We start from the raw sequence: 16,325 nt of genomic DNA, 5'->3' as shown, positions 1-16,325 counted from the left end.
TCCGGTCAGTGAAACAATAACAACGTAACATGGAGGAACAAAAGTGCTGCGTTTAAATTGTGTGTGTGTGTGTGTGTGTGTGTGTGTGTGTTGTGGTGTGGTGTGTGTGTGTGTGTGGGTGTGTGTGTGTGTGTGTGTGTGTGTGTGTGTGTGTTGTGTGTGTTGTGTGGTGTGTGTGTGGTGTGTGTGTGTGTGTGTGTAGGCGTGCGTGTGGTTAAAACACATCAGCCACACCGCTCTTAGTCTTTCTAATGATTCTGAAGGTAAACACAGTGGAAGGGCGGTGCGTGAAAGGCGGTGCGTGAAAGGCACTGCACGCTCCTCTTCTCAGAGGCTGAGTTACCCTCCCGCTGCCTCCTGGTGCTGCAGAGATTGTGAAGTGAAGGGAGGTTTTCCTTCTATAAAACTATGAATTCATAGATCAAGGCAGACTGGTGCACCACTCTCCTGTGTTGCCAATCCGGTGCTTAAAACAATATAAGCTCTACACCCACTGGCCGAAATGTCCTTAAAATGAAGTCCGAGTTCGACATTTTAATTCATGTCCTGCCAACACTGGCAGGGACAGAAGGCGACACTCCCTTTCAAAGCCATGTCCGCACATCCCAAGCTGCATGTCCGGTGCCTTGCTCAAGGGCACCAAAGCAGGGCAGGAGGTGAACTGGGACCTCTCCAGTAGAAGTCACACTCCAAATAGGTCTGGTCTGGGACTTGAACCGGCGACCCTACGGCTCACAGTCCAAGCCCCTACTGACTGCCATAGATTAGTCCCTAATGTTACTCTCAAAATGGTCCAGATTGATGCATTTAACTTCAACATTTAAAAAAAAAATCTCCCCGGGGGAACGTGCCCCGGCCCCCCTAGAGGAGGTGAGGTCCCACCACCTGCCCACACCCCCTGCTAAATTGTCTCACCCACATTGAGGATGCTTCCTACGCCATGGTTTTATTTACATGTGTCAAGTCAGGCAAATTGGGTCAAAATGTTATTGCATCAATGATCTGTTAACATTAAAATCACTAAATATATGCCGTAACTATTTTGCTCTAGGCAACTCAAGGGCTCAGGTAATGTGATTACTATATGAATAACATACTTTCGTCGCCGGCCGGCCGATACATGCCGCGCAATTAAGTGGGCCCTGTCTGTCAATTAATCCCCGGGCCACTTTTCCCCCCCGTCCGCCCCTGGAACTATGGATACATCAAAGAAAAGTACCGGAGGAAACACAGGATTTAATTCTGCGTGGACAGAGTTATATGCTTTCACAGCAAACGATGCTGGCTTACCGGTATGTTTGATATGTAGAGAGAAGTTGTCAAAGATGCTGCAGTCTTTACGTATCGAGGAACAACAAGGGAGAGGAAGCCAGCTGACGATATTCAGGTCATAATTCAATGGGGTATGTAATTTATTTCAGAAAACACTTTTTGTTATTATTCCATGGAATGCTCTTAACGTCCCGATAGCAATGAATATATTAAATTGCTTTGACATATAAATACATACAAAAATGTATCTGTGGAAGCCGTAGTCACTGTAAAAAGCACGACCAATCATCTGAAGCCGGCCCGGCTAAAATAACTGGATGGTCCTACCTGCCTGTCAGCCTTCCATCTGTGCACAAACTGATCTCGTGCCCTCATTGGTCATGTGCGCGTTCGTGTGTGTTGGAGGAGGGACTCTGTAAAGAAAGTCTGAAAGGAAGAGGCATATTTTTTCCGGTTGTGTACTTTCAAATTCTAGCGCACTCGAGCTGGTTTCTCCATTCTTACCTACCCTACCTTTAACTCTTTTAGGGTGCAGCTATATGGTTTTATTTATTTCAAAGTGGGCCCATTTTAATAATATTTTGTTTTCCTTCAAATGTGCAGAGGACTCCCCAAGTGCTGTGTTTAATTTATTTTAAAGTAGGCCTGTGTATTAGTTTTAATTCTCCTTATAAGAGTCTCTTTGTTTCTTATTAGAGGTTAACAGTTTTATATCATGTAATAAATAGCCTAATAAATGCTAAAAACTGTAGTTTTTGTCTGATATAACAATAAAAAGACTATGAATATGTTTTGCGGCTCCAGACAAAAAACATTTTTGAAAAAAGGAGCAAATGGCTATTTTGGTCAAAAAAGGTTGCAGACCCCTGGTCTAAAGGAATTAAATTAATTAAAACTACTATCAGTTTTAAATGACAGCTCCCACAGAGCCCCCTTTGTTTCCTTATTAATTCCTCTTCATATAACCTCAGTTAATCCACTTAGGCCTACTGCAGGATACTGTTGGAGAGGGAGCCTCTAATTATAGAGATTGTTTGTGAGATTTTTTGTGATGGTTGGAATTCCATCACAGGAAGGGGAGAGCCCACATGTAGGGGGTTGGAATGACCCTCTGTCATACCACCATGCACAAGAAATGCATACACACAGTTCAAAAAACACACACACCTGCATTGCCTCATTTCCCTGCCCTCATCTCGGACACAAAAGACCTTTGTAACACAATCTTGACAAAGCTTTGGCCTGTGTCCCTGTGTGAAATCTAAATCTAAGTTAATGAGGCGGAGGGGGACTGGGGAACACAAGGGTGTGACTTTGGAAACTATTGAGGCTTCTCTCTAATGGTTAGTAGTAAAACAGGAGAGTGGGGTCTCGGAAAACATCCAGTTAATAATAATTCAGTTCATATGGATTATCTAACAGAAATGCCCATTTTGTTTTATTGGTTGGTTACATACCAACAGCTCCATATGAATTTGTATTTGTTGAGCTTAATTATATGTTACGCAGGATTTGTCATGAAATTAAGAAAAGCATTAGCATTAATTAAACATGTTTGCGTGTCGAGCCCTCTTGCATCAGCTGATAAAATGCTGCAGTCGATGATTGTAAAAAGCTGAAAAACGGGGTGTTTTTCTCAGGTCCTTATAAGGAACTGGCGAACCAAAATATTGGATTAAAAAATGATGTAATCCTATTATTGTAATTTGGACAAGACCTATGGATTTTTAGGCGCCCAAAACATAAATTTAGCCCAAAAAAGTACTTGTGTAGAAAAAATGATGAAGGCGTTTTGTGTTTTAAGGCATTTACGGCCATCTTGGACGCCATCTTGAAATTAGACTTTTGTAGTGGTCAGATTTTGGTAGTTATTAAGTGCACCTGATACTACAACAACCCATTGAGAAACCTATTTGCAGATGACTATCACGAAAAAGTAACTGTTAAGCGATAAGAGACTCACACAGGACAGTGGAAAAGCTACACCAACATCCTTTTACTTCAATAAGACATTGAATGTTGAATTGAAACTTCACGTAAGGGATGTGAACACTTCCTTACTTGAAGTCCCCGTCCTTGTACTTCCCGTAGGCCTGCAGCACCACGGTGACGGCGGCCATGATGGGTTTGACCACGCAGAACTGCAGCGTGGCCTGCTTACAGAACCGCAGGAAGCCGATGGAGTACGCCTTCCCCCGCAGACAGCAGGTCCCGTACACACAGCTGGACCTGAGGGGGGGCACAACATCTGGATTACACCTGATCTCTGGGGAATTAGGTGTGGTAAAGATATGCACAATAATGCTTTGTATATGTAAATACAAATGTAATAATAATGCTTTATTTATATAGCACCTTTGATACAACACATGCAGCTCAAAGTGCTTTACAAAATGACATCACAAGTTAAAAACAAACAAGAAATTACCCTCAGATTATTCATTAAAGGTCCATGTCATGCTTTTCTGGTTCTCACCCGTCCCCTCGTGTTATGAAGGATGTTCTGCATGTAAGCGGTCTGCAGTCACAAACCCTCAGAGTGCACCCTGTAGCGAGTAGAGCTCTAACACAGAGAAGACCTGTCTGCTGCCCCAGAACGCCTCGCTGGAGATTTCTCTTTCTCCATTGTTTACGTCTTGGGTATAGAGACTGTGGCGAAGGTGGCTTCGTCACTATGGACTGACGGCTTCGGGCCGGGTGATAGGGCACTTTATTAGCGTGATTGCACAGTATAGGTTGTCTGTGGCTGATGATTGTGTGCACCTGGTGTTGTGGTGTCTCCTCCCCCCTCACCTGTGTCTTGTTGTGCTGATTAGAGTGTGTGTATTTAGGCTCTGTTTCTCTGTCTGTTGAGAGGCTGGGTGTGTGTGTGAGATCCTTGTGGCTGCAGGATGTGTGCAAGGAGAACAGCAGGATTGAGGCTGTGAACGTTGTGCCCATGATTTTAATAAATGCCCACGTCGGGTTATATTTTTGGACGTTCTCCCTCTGCCTCCTTGGTCTGGGCCACACACACACACACACACACACACACACACACACACACACACACACACACACACACACACACACACACACACACACACACACACACACACACACACACACACACACACACACACACACACACACACACACACACACACACACACACACACACACACACACACACACACACACACACACACACACACACACACACACACACACACACACAGCGAGGCTCGCTGCTGCGAGGAGCGGGACACTGGTGTGGGGTCGGCGAGACACCGCGGAACTCAGCCTGAGCACACACACAAACTCCCAGCCAGGCTGCGGGTGTATGTGTGTGTGTGTGTTTCGGGCTGGGTCTCGCTGTGTCTCCCTGACGGCCACTGGGCTCACAGGGGGGGGGGGGGGGGGGCTATACAGAGATGCTGAATGAGAAACCAATGTGAGATTGGAACATTGCACAATATATTAAAATGTATTCTAGTCGACCTCAACAATGGAATTATGATCAGTGGAAATGGCCATGACGTGGGACCTTTAAGAACTTTAAAAAGGTACATGCAGAAAATATAACATTTGATCAGGTTAATAGACACAAGTAGGTAAAATGTAGGATAATAAAAATAAAATAAATAATGGTTTCTCACTGACAGACAAGATATCTGAGTCAACAATATAAAACAAAGTGAACATATAGGTACAACAGAAACAAAAGATTAACCTATAAAATAAATAAAACAATTTAAAGGTAGGTAAGTAATAAAGACTAAAGGAAAATGTAAAGTGGGGGGTAGCTAATCTAAAAAGATGTGTCTTTAGCTGTCGTTTAAAATTGAGTTGGCCTCTCTGATATTTCCTGGTAGGGTGGGATAAGCCCTCGTTTCATGCCGACTTGAAAACACACATCGTTTCTCAGCCTGTTGGAACATAACCCGTATCTTTAGTAACTGTGAGACTCACTCGATGGGCTTCCCTCTGATCTCGGCCATGATGGCGCTCTCTCCTCCCAGGTACTCGTAGCACAGACTCAGGAAGTTATAAATCACAAAGGCTGCAGAGAAACAAGGAGAGACAGGCTGGGTTGTTATTATCTCTATGCACACAGTATATACTTTTGTATTCAAATAATCAAAGCAGCCCGTCTCAAAAGAACATCATGTTTAAAGAGGGCAACATTTGGACTCACTTTATGATCTAAGGAAAGGGCAGTCGAGTGCGATTGAGACAATATCTTCTATAAAGAAAGTTTTTTTCCAACAACCCAGTCGGCGATTCTTATCAATGTTGTTGTTTTCCATGTCTTGGTCTTCACGAAACAATAAATTAGTAGAACATTAAGCAGCTTGTGGAGCTATATTAATATTATTATCATTATGTTGCCCCTTTTTCAGATCGGTCTTTAATTCACTGTGTAACAAATCGACTACGCAAATTAGTCATTCGAGACAAAAATGTCCACTGCAAAAGACTTTGATAAAAACATTATATTAAAAGGTTTTTTTCACAACTTTTTTGGGTTCAATCTTTAAAGCAACTTCCGCCCTAATAGAAAATACCAAACATGTAATCCTTTTAACCCTTTAAATGCCATTTTTAATACATGAGTTTTTGTTTAATCTGATTCTGTGCAAAAACTAATAATCCACCAAAAATAAATGTTGTTGCTAATCTTTGACATATCCAAGACTGTGATAAAAAAAAGCCGACACCCCAAACATTTATTATATGGAAAATAACTGCCTTTTTGTGCATGTTTTTCATAGAAATAGCAAGTTCATGTTTTCAAACTGGACTTTCAAGGGTTAAAATCCTGAACATAATTTAACATTTAGTTTTTAAAAATATTAATCAGTTTCAAGCTATATTCAAAAGTCCCCTTGAACAAGTGTTTACTGTATTTCTGCTATATCCGATCATCCTAAATACAAACAGAAACTTGAAATAACCACTTTGAGAAATATAGTTAGTATTATCTGCGTTTTATTTAAAAAAGATTAAATAATGCTTGTATTTGTATCATCGTTTAAGCTCATATATATATACACTTTTTTATGTACTAAACCCCTTTGTTGTCATGTTGCTAATTTTTGTTTGTTATTTATTATTATTATTATTTGTTAAATCCGTTGTTCTGCAAGTCTTTTAACCTGCAATGTACTTTGTGTGTAAGCTTTTTTAAGTGCTACAAATAAAACTATTGTAATTTTCTGGGTGTATTGTCTGACGTCAGGCGCCTGTCAGTCAACACTCAGGTAAAAGGATGCCACACGTGCCAGAGTCACTGATTTAAAACACACAGCCGAGCGTACAGTGTGTGTGAGAAACTGTGTGTGTGTCAGCTGTTTACAACACACTCATCAATGCTCTCCAAGGACATCAGCACAGTGCTAGTTGCCACGGTGATACGGTAGGCCCGGATACAACGGGAAGTTTTACAGCGAGTTTGGTGAGAGACAGGAACTCATTATCTGATGCAGCCTTGCTGGTTAATGAGGAAGATTTTGCGAGCTCGGTTGCCATGCAACAGGTCGGTCATCTTAGCTTAGGCTCAGCAGCATTGTGGGTAATGGGAAGGCAAACGGGGCGAAGAGAGGAGGGGAATAATACCAAGAGGAGAAGTCGTGGGAGGGAGGAGGAGATAAGGAGGAGGAAGAGACATGACGACCACAATACTGACAAAGCTTCCTCCCAGAAGCAGGAAACGCCTCCACTCCACATTCAAACACTCGGACATCATTTATTAGTCAACACAGGAAGTGACGCCTGGGCAAAGTGACACAACTGACTCTGGAAAATTACGAGCAGTTGACTTCACTGCCAAGTCAAACATTAAAACATTAAAGAAACATCAGGCAGTCTTTGTTTTGTTTGTGTCCCCCATGCGCTCTGAAAAAGCCTCATCACAAACAGTTCTGATCAAACTCGAATAAACTCAGCCCATGTTTATACAGAGAGAAGTAAAGCCAGTTGATCCATGGCTTACAAACTCAACTCCAAAATAATATCAAAACCACATTTCTGAGGCATGTACATGGGGCTGTGCAAAAGAGGCTTCCGCTGTGGAAACGAATGGCAGTATGTGTCCACTCCAAATACATATAAATAATACAAAAAATATGTGTACGGATCAAGAAAAACTTCCAGACCATCACAAAAACTAAAATAAACAAGATTCACCATCAAGCGGTTGAATGCATCCGCACAATGTAATCACTTAAAAGTCGCACAATGAGGTGGAAAGGAATCAGTGACCTCTATCTATCGCTAGCATCTAAATGTGTCTTTATTCAAGAACAAAAAGACACTACGGCGGAAATAATAGCTACCAAATATGGCAATGTTAATACAGGGTTCATACACTTTTTCACCAATGATTTTCAATGACTTTTCCATGACTTCTCAATGACCTTTACCTCATTTTCCATGACCAAAAAAATATTCCCACTGAAAATGGTTTATTTTAACATGGAACAGGAAAATACGGTCTGCATATGAAACATGTTGTGCCTATCTAAAACAAATCAAATAGTAGGCTTACTAGCTTCTACACGCTAAAGCAACTGTAGTCAGGGAGGCTGGTATGAAAAAGGTGGCAAGGACCCGACCCCTGACCCCCTGAAAGCAGCAGTGTCAATAATAACAGAAACGCCAAAGAGTCACATCTAATAGAAATATATAAAAGCATTTATTTTAATTGTGTAGCATCAGTTTATAATTCTGGCAGCACTGTTGAGCATTTTGAAAATGTATTGTCATGCCTCTGTGCAAGGCTTAGTCTTTCTATCTTTATAGCCACTGGTGTAAAGTAACTAAGTTCATAAACTCAACAAGTACTATACGTGGGTACAATTTTGAGATACTTGTACTTTATTTAAGTATTTCAATGTTTTGCTACTTTGTACTTCTACTCCTCTACAGTTCAGAGGTACATGGTGTACTTCTACTCCTCTACAGTTCAGAGGTACATGGTGTACTTCTACTCCTCTACAGTTCAGAGGTACATGGTGTACTTCTACTACACTACAGTTCAGAGGTACATGGTGTACTTCTACTACACTACAGTTCAGAGGTACATGGTGTACTTTTCCTCCATTACATGTATTTAATACCTTTAGTTACTCTACAGATGTGGATGAATGATGTGAAATATAATCAAGTGTTAAATCAGACTTTAGTTCCACCTGGCGTAAATCCACCAGCTACCCTGCAGTCTACAAAGTACTTCAAACTAGCTGCACCTTTACCAGCTTTGAGAACACTTTCATGATCAATCATTATAAAACATATCATATATATTATTCTGAAATGGACCAATCTGCACAATGACTACTTTTACTGTCGCAACTTTCACGATATTTTGATGAGAATACTTTTCTACTTTTACTTGAGTAACATTTTGAATGCAGGACTTTTACTGTAACAGAGTATTCCTACACTCTGGTACTTCTACTTTTACTCAAGTACAAGATCTGAGTACTTCTACTTTTACTACCAGATCAGAGTACTTCTACTTTTACTCAAGTACAAGACCTGAGTACTTCTACTTTTATTCAAGTACAAGACCTGAGTACTTCTACTTTTACTCAAGTACAAGACCTGAGTACTTCTACTTTTACTCAAGTACAAGACCTGAGTACTTCTACTTTTACTCAAGTACAAGACCTGAGTACTTCTACTTTTACTCAAGTACAAGACCTGAGAACTTCTACTTTTACTCAAGTACAAGACCTGAGTACTTCTACTTTTACTCAAGTACAAGATCTGAGTACTTCCACTTCTACTAAAGTACAATATCTGAGTACTTCTACTCGAGTACAACATCTGAGTACTTCTACTTATCTGAGTACTTCTACTTTAACTCAAGTACAAGACCTGAGTACTTCTACTTTTACTTAAGTAAAAGACCTGAGTACTTCTACTTTTACTCAAGTACAAGATCTGAGTACTTCTACTTTTAAGAACAAGATCTGAGTACTTCTACTTTTAAGAACAAGATCTGAGTACTTCTACTTTTAATCAAGTACAAGATCTGAGTACTTCTACTTTTACTCTAGCACAATATATACCACCTCCGTTTATAGCCTATGAAAAAAACTATTAGAAAACGAAGGCTAAAGCTAACGTTAGCAGATAGTGACAATGTATGCTATTGCTAGCTAGCTAGCTAGCTCAACGATTCCTTAATGATATTGTGACAGAAAAACATTCACATCACGCTCTGCCGCTCTGAACACCTGAACGGCCCGTTCTAACAGCTGTTCACCAGCGGTGCAGTCTGTGCCACAGTGACTCCGCACAGTTAACGAACGCACCGTAGATAATGTAGCTGACCGTCATACCGGAGTAGCAGAGTTCAACCGACAGGCAGGAAGACTCGAGCACACAGCTAGCGCTTCATATATTAAAAAATAATACCATGCGCGTCATGATGGCACATAACAGCTCGCGACCGCAGATTATTTTGGCGATTAGATCAAATGTAAATTATATTTGACGCAGTTACATTTCCATGACTTTTTCAAAATTTTGGGAAAAACATCGTTTTCCATAACTTTTCCAGGGCCTGGAATTTGCATTTTGAATTTCCATGACTTTTCCAGGTTTTCAATGACCGTACGAACCCTGTAATACCATTTTTAACCATACCTAAAGTAGAGTGGCTCTGGGTATTTTGGTTGCAAACATTACAATTTAAGTACTCAGTCAGAGTCAGAGCAATTCATCAAAAGCCGCTTTTCCGTACTTAGTTCCCCATGGGACTAAGAGCCGATCGCGTTCACACCGGAATAAATCCCTGAGGGAAGATTACGCAAATGAAGCCGCTGACGTCACTTCTTCTTCTTCTTCTTCTGCTTTGGGTTTACTGGCAGGCCGCAAACCACTTCACGGCGTATACTGCCACCTGAAGTCCCCGGCCGGAAGTCCCCGGAGTTGGGGAAGGCTTCAGTAGAAGCTGCTGGGAGTCCCAGCAGCTTCTACTGAAGCCTTCTGAGTAAATCGCCAGAACACCTCCTCATCTCCACGCTCCCATGTTTTCTTTTGTGTTGCCATAAGTTATTCTCTCTGCGTTGGTGCGCGGGGCTAATGCTAATAATGCTAATGCCAGCAAATACAATGGCGGCTTCACAAAACTTTTCAGAGTTTTACGAGGCATGGTTTGTAATTCGACCAGCCAATAGGAATTGTAACTTGTTTCTCCCCAGGAAAGTACCACCTCTCGAGCAGGCACTAAAAAGGGGAGAAAGTTCTCATGAACTAAATTCTCTTTTTTGGTGTGAACGCAAAATCCCAGGAACTATCGGAACCAAACGGGAAAAGTACTCCGGTGTGAACGCGCCTATTGTACCCGGCTCAGGTTGTCTTGTAAATGTGTGGCATTAACGAAACTACATCATCACAGACTGAGGAAGAAGGTGAAACGAAGTCCCTACCTTCATAGCAGTCCCTGACGGTGTCGAAGTACACGTAGTACTGATCGTTGGTGAAGAAGAGGAGGCTGAGCCAGGAGTCGAAGGCGTAGATAGGAACGATGAAGAGGATCCGCACGATGTGGCGCTGCTCCCTCGGAGAGCTGTAGAAACGTAGATGCATGTAGATCTGGAACCGAAAGCAGAGGCACCTCACATATCAGCTATCAGCAGAACATAAGCAGTTTAGTCTGTTCAGTTTAAGGCTTCAAGTTAAGGAGCGTTAAAATGCTAAGAAAGTATTCAGTTAAAGGTGGAGCTTAAAGTGAAATCATTCCACAGCTTTGTGGCCACAGTACGAACAGCCCTGTTCCGTCTATGGCTGCAGACGGTAAGCCTGCATCAGAGGGTTTAACACTTATGTATGAGATAAGACTCAGTCTTCAAGAGAGGCTGCACCAGAAGACTTTAAACAAGAACATGAACTGGTTTCACAATAAGGACAGATTCATTTGTAATTTCATAATAATAATACATCTGGTGTTGTAAAAGTGCTAACGCTTTTAAAACATTTAATAGACCACATTAGAATTTTATGAGGAATTTCTAAGAGTTTCCCACACCAGTGAGACCATAATCAAAGTCTATACCAAGGCTTTCCCCACTGTATAGTTAGTTTAATAGGTTTATTTTTCGGCTACTTCCCCCCCCCCTACCCGACTTGTAAAGCGACCTTGGGTTTCCTGAAAGGCGCTATAAAAATATTATATATTATTATTATTATTATTATATCAATATTCAAAGGACTTGTATATAGACTATTCTATCAGTTGTATTGTTGCACTGTTGGAGGAGCCTGTGACCTAAGATGTTCATTGTCATATCTACACTGTAGCGATGACACAGGACAATGAAAGCCTTTCATCTTGAATCAATCTTAGTCAACCTGAACCATCAACACATCACCACAGAAGCCTCGACTCAGCTGTTGTTTTCATTCATGCCTTCCATGGACCTGGATCAGGTTTCACATTGTGAGTGTTTGTGCACATCCTTCTCTGTATCACAAACAACTGCCGAGGGATGTTGCCAAGCAACCCCTGCCCTTGCAGATGTGTGTGTCTGCAGGATCCCATCGTATGTGCATTAAAACACACACACACACACACACACACGCCAGGAAAGTCAAATCTCAACATCAGCCACACTGGAGTTATGTCAATGTAAATCTCAGGTCCCAGGCTCCTCCAACAGAGCAACACAATAAAACAGATAAAATAGTGCAAATAAATACAAATAGAATAGAAGCAGTGCAAGGAGAGTGTATTTACAAGTTATTGGAATATGATATATTAGATAAAGAATAAGGTGTAAGTTGCAAACAGATGAATGTTGTTGTCTGGAGGGCGTTACCTGGTGACAGGTGAGGATGAGCGCGGTCCAGACGAAGAAGCCGGACACCGCCTGAGCAGCGGGCGTCATGAGGAAGGTGGGCTGATCCAGGGTCAGCAGCGGGGCCTCGGGCAGCCATGAGATGTTGGGGCCCGTGGGGGCTGCTGTTGGGGGGAGGAGGGGGGCGGCGGCGGCCAGAGGAGAGTCCTCCCCCAAGCGCTCTGAGAGGGGGACGTCCCGCCTCCACAGGTTCAACATCTGGAGGACACAGAGAGGAGCAACACTCAGACAGGGACACAATTCAAAGTTATTGAAGTGACTGTTTTTTTGTATATATTGATTGTTGTGCTTTTATTTACGTCTTAACGTGTGCATATGTATACATGTGTCTGTCGATTGTGTGTATCAACCTGTGTGCTTTTATTGTATCCATGTTTTTATTGTGTCTTTACTGTGTATTGGGTTTTTAGCGCTTCTTAACACGTGGCTTGTGTGGTCACTTACTCCTTTATGATTCCTATGATGTTTTAATGTTTTGTCAAGCACTTTGTGACTGTGAGTGAAAAGCGCTTCATAAATACATTTGACTTACTTATATATAGGATATACATATTTTTATATATATTTGTATTTGGGATTGTGGGAAACGGTATTTCAATCTCTGTCTGTACACACAAACTGAAAGATTGACAATAAAGTTGACTTTGACTCATAAAGTATGAACATCCACCATCAATCATCAACATGGAGTATCGATCGCACACACTCATCAATATAAGGTGGAATCTCATTTCAACAGGAGTCAAGGTGTGTGTGTGTGTGTGTGTGTGTGTGTGTGTGTGTGTGTGTGTGTGTGTGTGTGTGTGTCATCTGCACAATGGTTGGACTGTATGTAGAGTAAACAGAGTGTTGCATGTCCCTACATCCAGAGCGCTGCCAGATAACGTGCCCAAACACCTCCTCTCCACCGTGGAGTTATGGCTTCAGGGCGCAGAGTGTGAGCTGGATTCCACTCGGGTTGACAGAAGACAACGTGTCACTAGCTGCAGGGCATTGCTGATTCTTACAGTATGATATTCAAACAGTGGGGTTAGAGCAGCAATGATTATATCATAATGGCCATGAATTATGACGACAATTTAAGGTATTTCTGACACCAAAGTGGTCCGGTTTATTGAGGCCTTAGAAAGCCAGAAGTAGTGTATACGTGTATTCCTGCTTGTATGATGATTACACATTGGGGCTAAATGAGATGTCACTGTTTGAAAAAGCTATTTTAAATCCCAGATCTAAAAAACCTTTAATGTAATCAAACACTAAATTGTTTCTGCAATCAAATATTTGTGCATATTCAAAAAGAATAAACAATATGGTCCGTCGTGGTAAGAAATAACACATATCTTCCCGTATCTGACTAGTGGTGTGTCCTTGGGCAAGACACTTCACCTGAACTTGCTCCTGTGGGTATTGTCCACAGTATCTGACCATTGCATGTATGATATATGTGTAATGTGTGTATATGTAAAGCGCTTTGAGTCGTTGAAAAAGCGCTATAATAAAAGTAAGGAATTATTAGTGAGGAAAGGCAGGGTGTGCAGCTGACAGCCGGACCAGATTTAGGAGCAGATTGACAAAAGAAGTCATATATTCAGCTGCAGCGTCCACCCCCCGCTCCCGAGGAGGACTGGACTCGAAGTGGCCAGAAGACACGTCCACGTAAGCAGCCGTTTCCAAGGTGACAGACATGTTCAGGGTGCGTTTGTGTCCTTTACAGTGACAAACAGCTGACACGTTGAGCTTTGGGGAGATTGTTGTTATGAAAGTGAAGTGGGAGCTGACGCACATACACCCACACACACACACACACACACACACACATCATTTCAAACAGAACGAGAGAGAAAACGAATAATAAAGAGTTGGCGTTAATGCTAAAAATGATCGCTAAATGATAAAAGAGGGACAGTGCGGCCCTTCGTGTCTCATCTGCCAGAGTAGCATGGCAAACACCAGTGACATTGCACACTAAACACACAGCAAGGACAATGAGGATGACACACACAACACACACACACACACACACACACACACACACACACACACACACACACACACACACACACACACACACATACACACACACACACACACACACACACACACACACACACACACACACACACACCACACACACACACCACACACACACACACACACACACACACACACACACACACACACACACACACACACACACACACACACACACACACACACACACACACACACACACACACACACACACACACACACACACACACACACACACACACACACACACACAAATTACATTAAAAACCAAGTGATAAGTGATTGACTTTGGGGTTTCGATTAAATGAATTAGGCTGCTTTCATGCTTTTAAATGTGAGGCTGAGAGGAGTTATGGTCTCGCTGTGTGTGTGTGTGTGTGTGTGTGTGTGTGTGTGTGTGTGTGTGTGTGTGTGTGTGTCTAACCTGTGTGTGTGTGTGTGTGTGTGTGTGTGTGTGTGTGTGTGTGTGTGTGTGTGAGACGGCAGGTCATTTGTATTGGTTTGCCACGGATCAGCATATCCACATGTCAACAAGGAGAAGTGAAGGCATCAGCACACACACACACAGTGACAGTGAAATGATGCTGTGCCGGAGCAAAAGGGACATCTGTGTGTATCATTTAAAAGGCTAAAAGGTCAGTCCACACACACAGAAATAATATATGAGAGGCAGGGGGTCAGAGCAACAAATGGAAAGGGGTCATTCAGGACAAACATGCTGGTTTGTGTGTGTGTGTGTGTGTGTGTGTGTGTGTGTGTGTGTGTGTGTGTGTGTGTGTGTGTGTGTGTGTGTGTGTGTGTGTGTAATTCAAAATAAGTAATGATATGGGTGAAAGCCAGACTGGATGATCATGCTAGCTGAAGCAACAACATCAACAGTAGCATTGGGATTTATACAAAGTAACTAAGTACATTTACTCAAGTACTGGAATACAAATTTGAGACACTTGGAATTAAATTGAGTATGTTTTCTCACTGCTACTATATAAATGGGTATATTGTACTTTTAATTCCCTACATTTATTTGATAGTTACTTTAAAGATTCACATTTTACATTCAAAGGAACATTTAAAAAATATGATTTTAACACTTCAATGCATCAATAATTATAATCAAAACATATATTATTCTGAATTGGACCAATTTTCAGAATGAGTACTTTTGGTACTTTAACTATATTTTGATGCTGATACTTTTCTACTTTTACTTGATTAACATTTTGAATGCAGGACTTTTACTGTGACAGAGTATTCCTACACTCAGATACTTCTACTTTTACTCAAGTGCAAGATCCGAGTACTTCTCCCACCTCTGACAACAAGCCTTTTAAACATGTATCCACTGCTTTTCTCCCATAACAGTGATTTTATTGTACTGCTGATAATGAATGCTGTGTTTAACCGGATTTTCCATGTTTAAAAACTGAGGAAATGACATAAACAAACAAAAAGCGAAGCTGGAGAAACCTACCTTTTAGCTTGCAGCCGCAACAACTTCACCAACTGGAGTTTTTAACCTGGATCTGAAGAAAAATACTCTTAATTAGTGAGGTAAAATGGGGGGGGTTTGTTAATGTAAAGTATTATGAAAGTGTTTTACAGGCTAAAGGCTGACCTGGTAGAAAGGAAGCCGCTTTAAAATCCTCCTCAGCTCCAATTTACGACCCGAAATAACGGCCTTAATTCCTCCTCAGAAATCCACCGTTGCTCCCCGGACATCCATGTTGAGCCCCGACAACCATAAAACCCCCCCAAAAAGTTGACGAAACTCTCCCGTGTTACACCACTTATGTGTTTTCGTTTGAATAATCCTGTCTGTGAATCAACAACGTCTTAAAATCCGTGTTTTTTAGAGTTAAATCGGTGATTTGTTTCATTCCTCTCCGTTGCTCTTTCTCCACTGACTTCGATCCCTCGCGGATTAACGGCAGGTCACAGAGGCTCCTCCCATTGCAGGAGGACGAGCTGGATGGGCCAATCACACACGAGAATTTATAATAACCCAAAAGAAGGCGGGGTTTGATCGTTGAGCACACTGAGCATGCGCGAGAATGCTATTTTCAGCATGAGGGTGATGGTGATCCCACAGTGTCATTGCACAAATTAAAATAAGAATTATAAAAGTATATGAAAGTCAATAATACAGTTTGTGTACTTCATATGTGTGCAATA

At 41.7% G+C, this 16,325-nt stretch overlaps 1 protein-coding gene across 1 annotated transcript; it reads right to left on the bottom strand.

Moving 5' to 3' along the window:
• Nucleotides 1–3,329: 3,329 nt before the first annotated feature.
• tmem184ba (transmembrane protein 184ba) lies at nucleotides 3,330–16,102 on the bottom strand. Its single transcript, XM_034107160.1, has 6 exons — nucleotides 15,769–16,102; nucleotides 15,625–15,676; nucleotides 12,084–12,320; nucleotides 10,695–10,860; nucleotides 5,224–5,314; nucleotides 3,330–3,501 (listed from the first exon to the last, which is right to left on the bottom strand). The coding sequence occupies exons 3-6, from the start codon at nucleotides 12,318–12,320 to the stop codon at nucleotides 3,330–3,332; spliced, it is 666 nt and encodes a 221-aa protein (XP_033963051.1). The 5' UTR covers nucleotides 15,625–15,676; nucleotides 15,769–16,102.
• Between the last annotated feature and the right edge of the window lie 223 nt (nucleotides 16,103–16,325).

This window comes from Pseudochaenichthys georgianus, chromosome 19 (genome assembly GCF_902827115.2).
Source record: "Pseudochaenichthys georgianus chromosome 19, fPseGeo1.2, whole genome shotgun sequence".
Taxonomy (NCBI): domain Eukaryota; kingdom Metazoa; phylum Chordata; class Actinopteri; order Perciformes; family Channichthyidae; genus Pseudochaenichthys; species Pseudochaenichthys georgianus.
The sequence above is the reverse complement of the archived record's forward strand: the minus strand, read 5'-3'. Positions and strand labels throughout refer to the sequence as shown.

Coding starts and splice junctions, on each gene's coding strand:
- tmem184ba (XM_034107160.1), bottom strand. CDS start 12,320: ATGTTGAACCTGTGGAGGCGGGACGTCCCCCTCTCAGAGCGCTTGGGG. Junction 10,861..12,083: donor TCATCCTCACCTGTCACCAG/GTAACGCCCTCC, acceptor TTTCGGTTCCAG/ATCTACATGCATCTACGTTT. Junction 3,502..5,223: donor ATCAGAGGGAAGCCCATCGA/GTGAGTCTCACA, acceptor GCCCCCCCTCAG/GTCCAGCTGTGTGTACGGGA.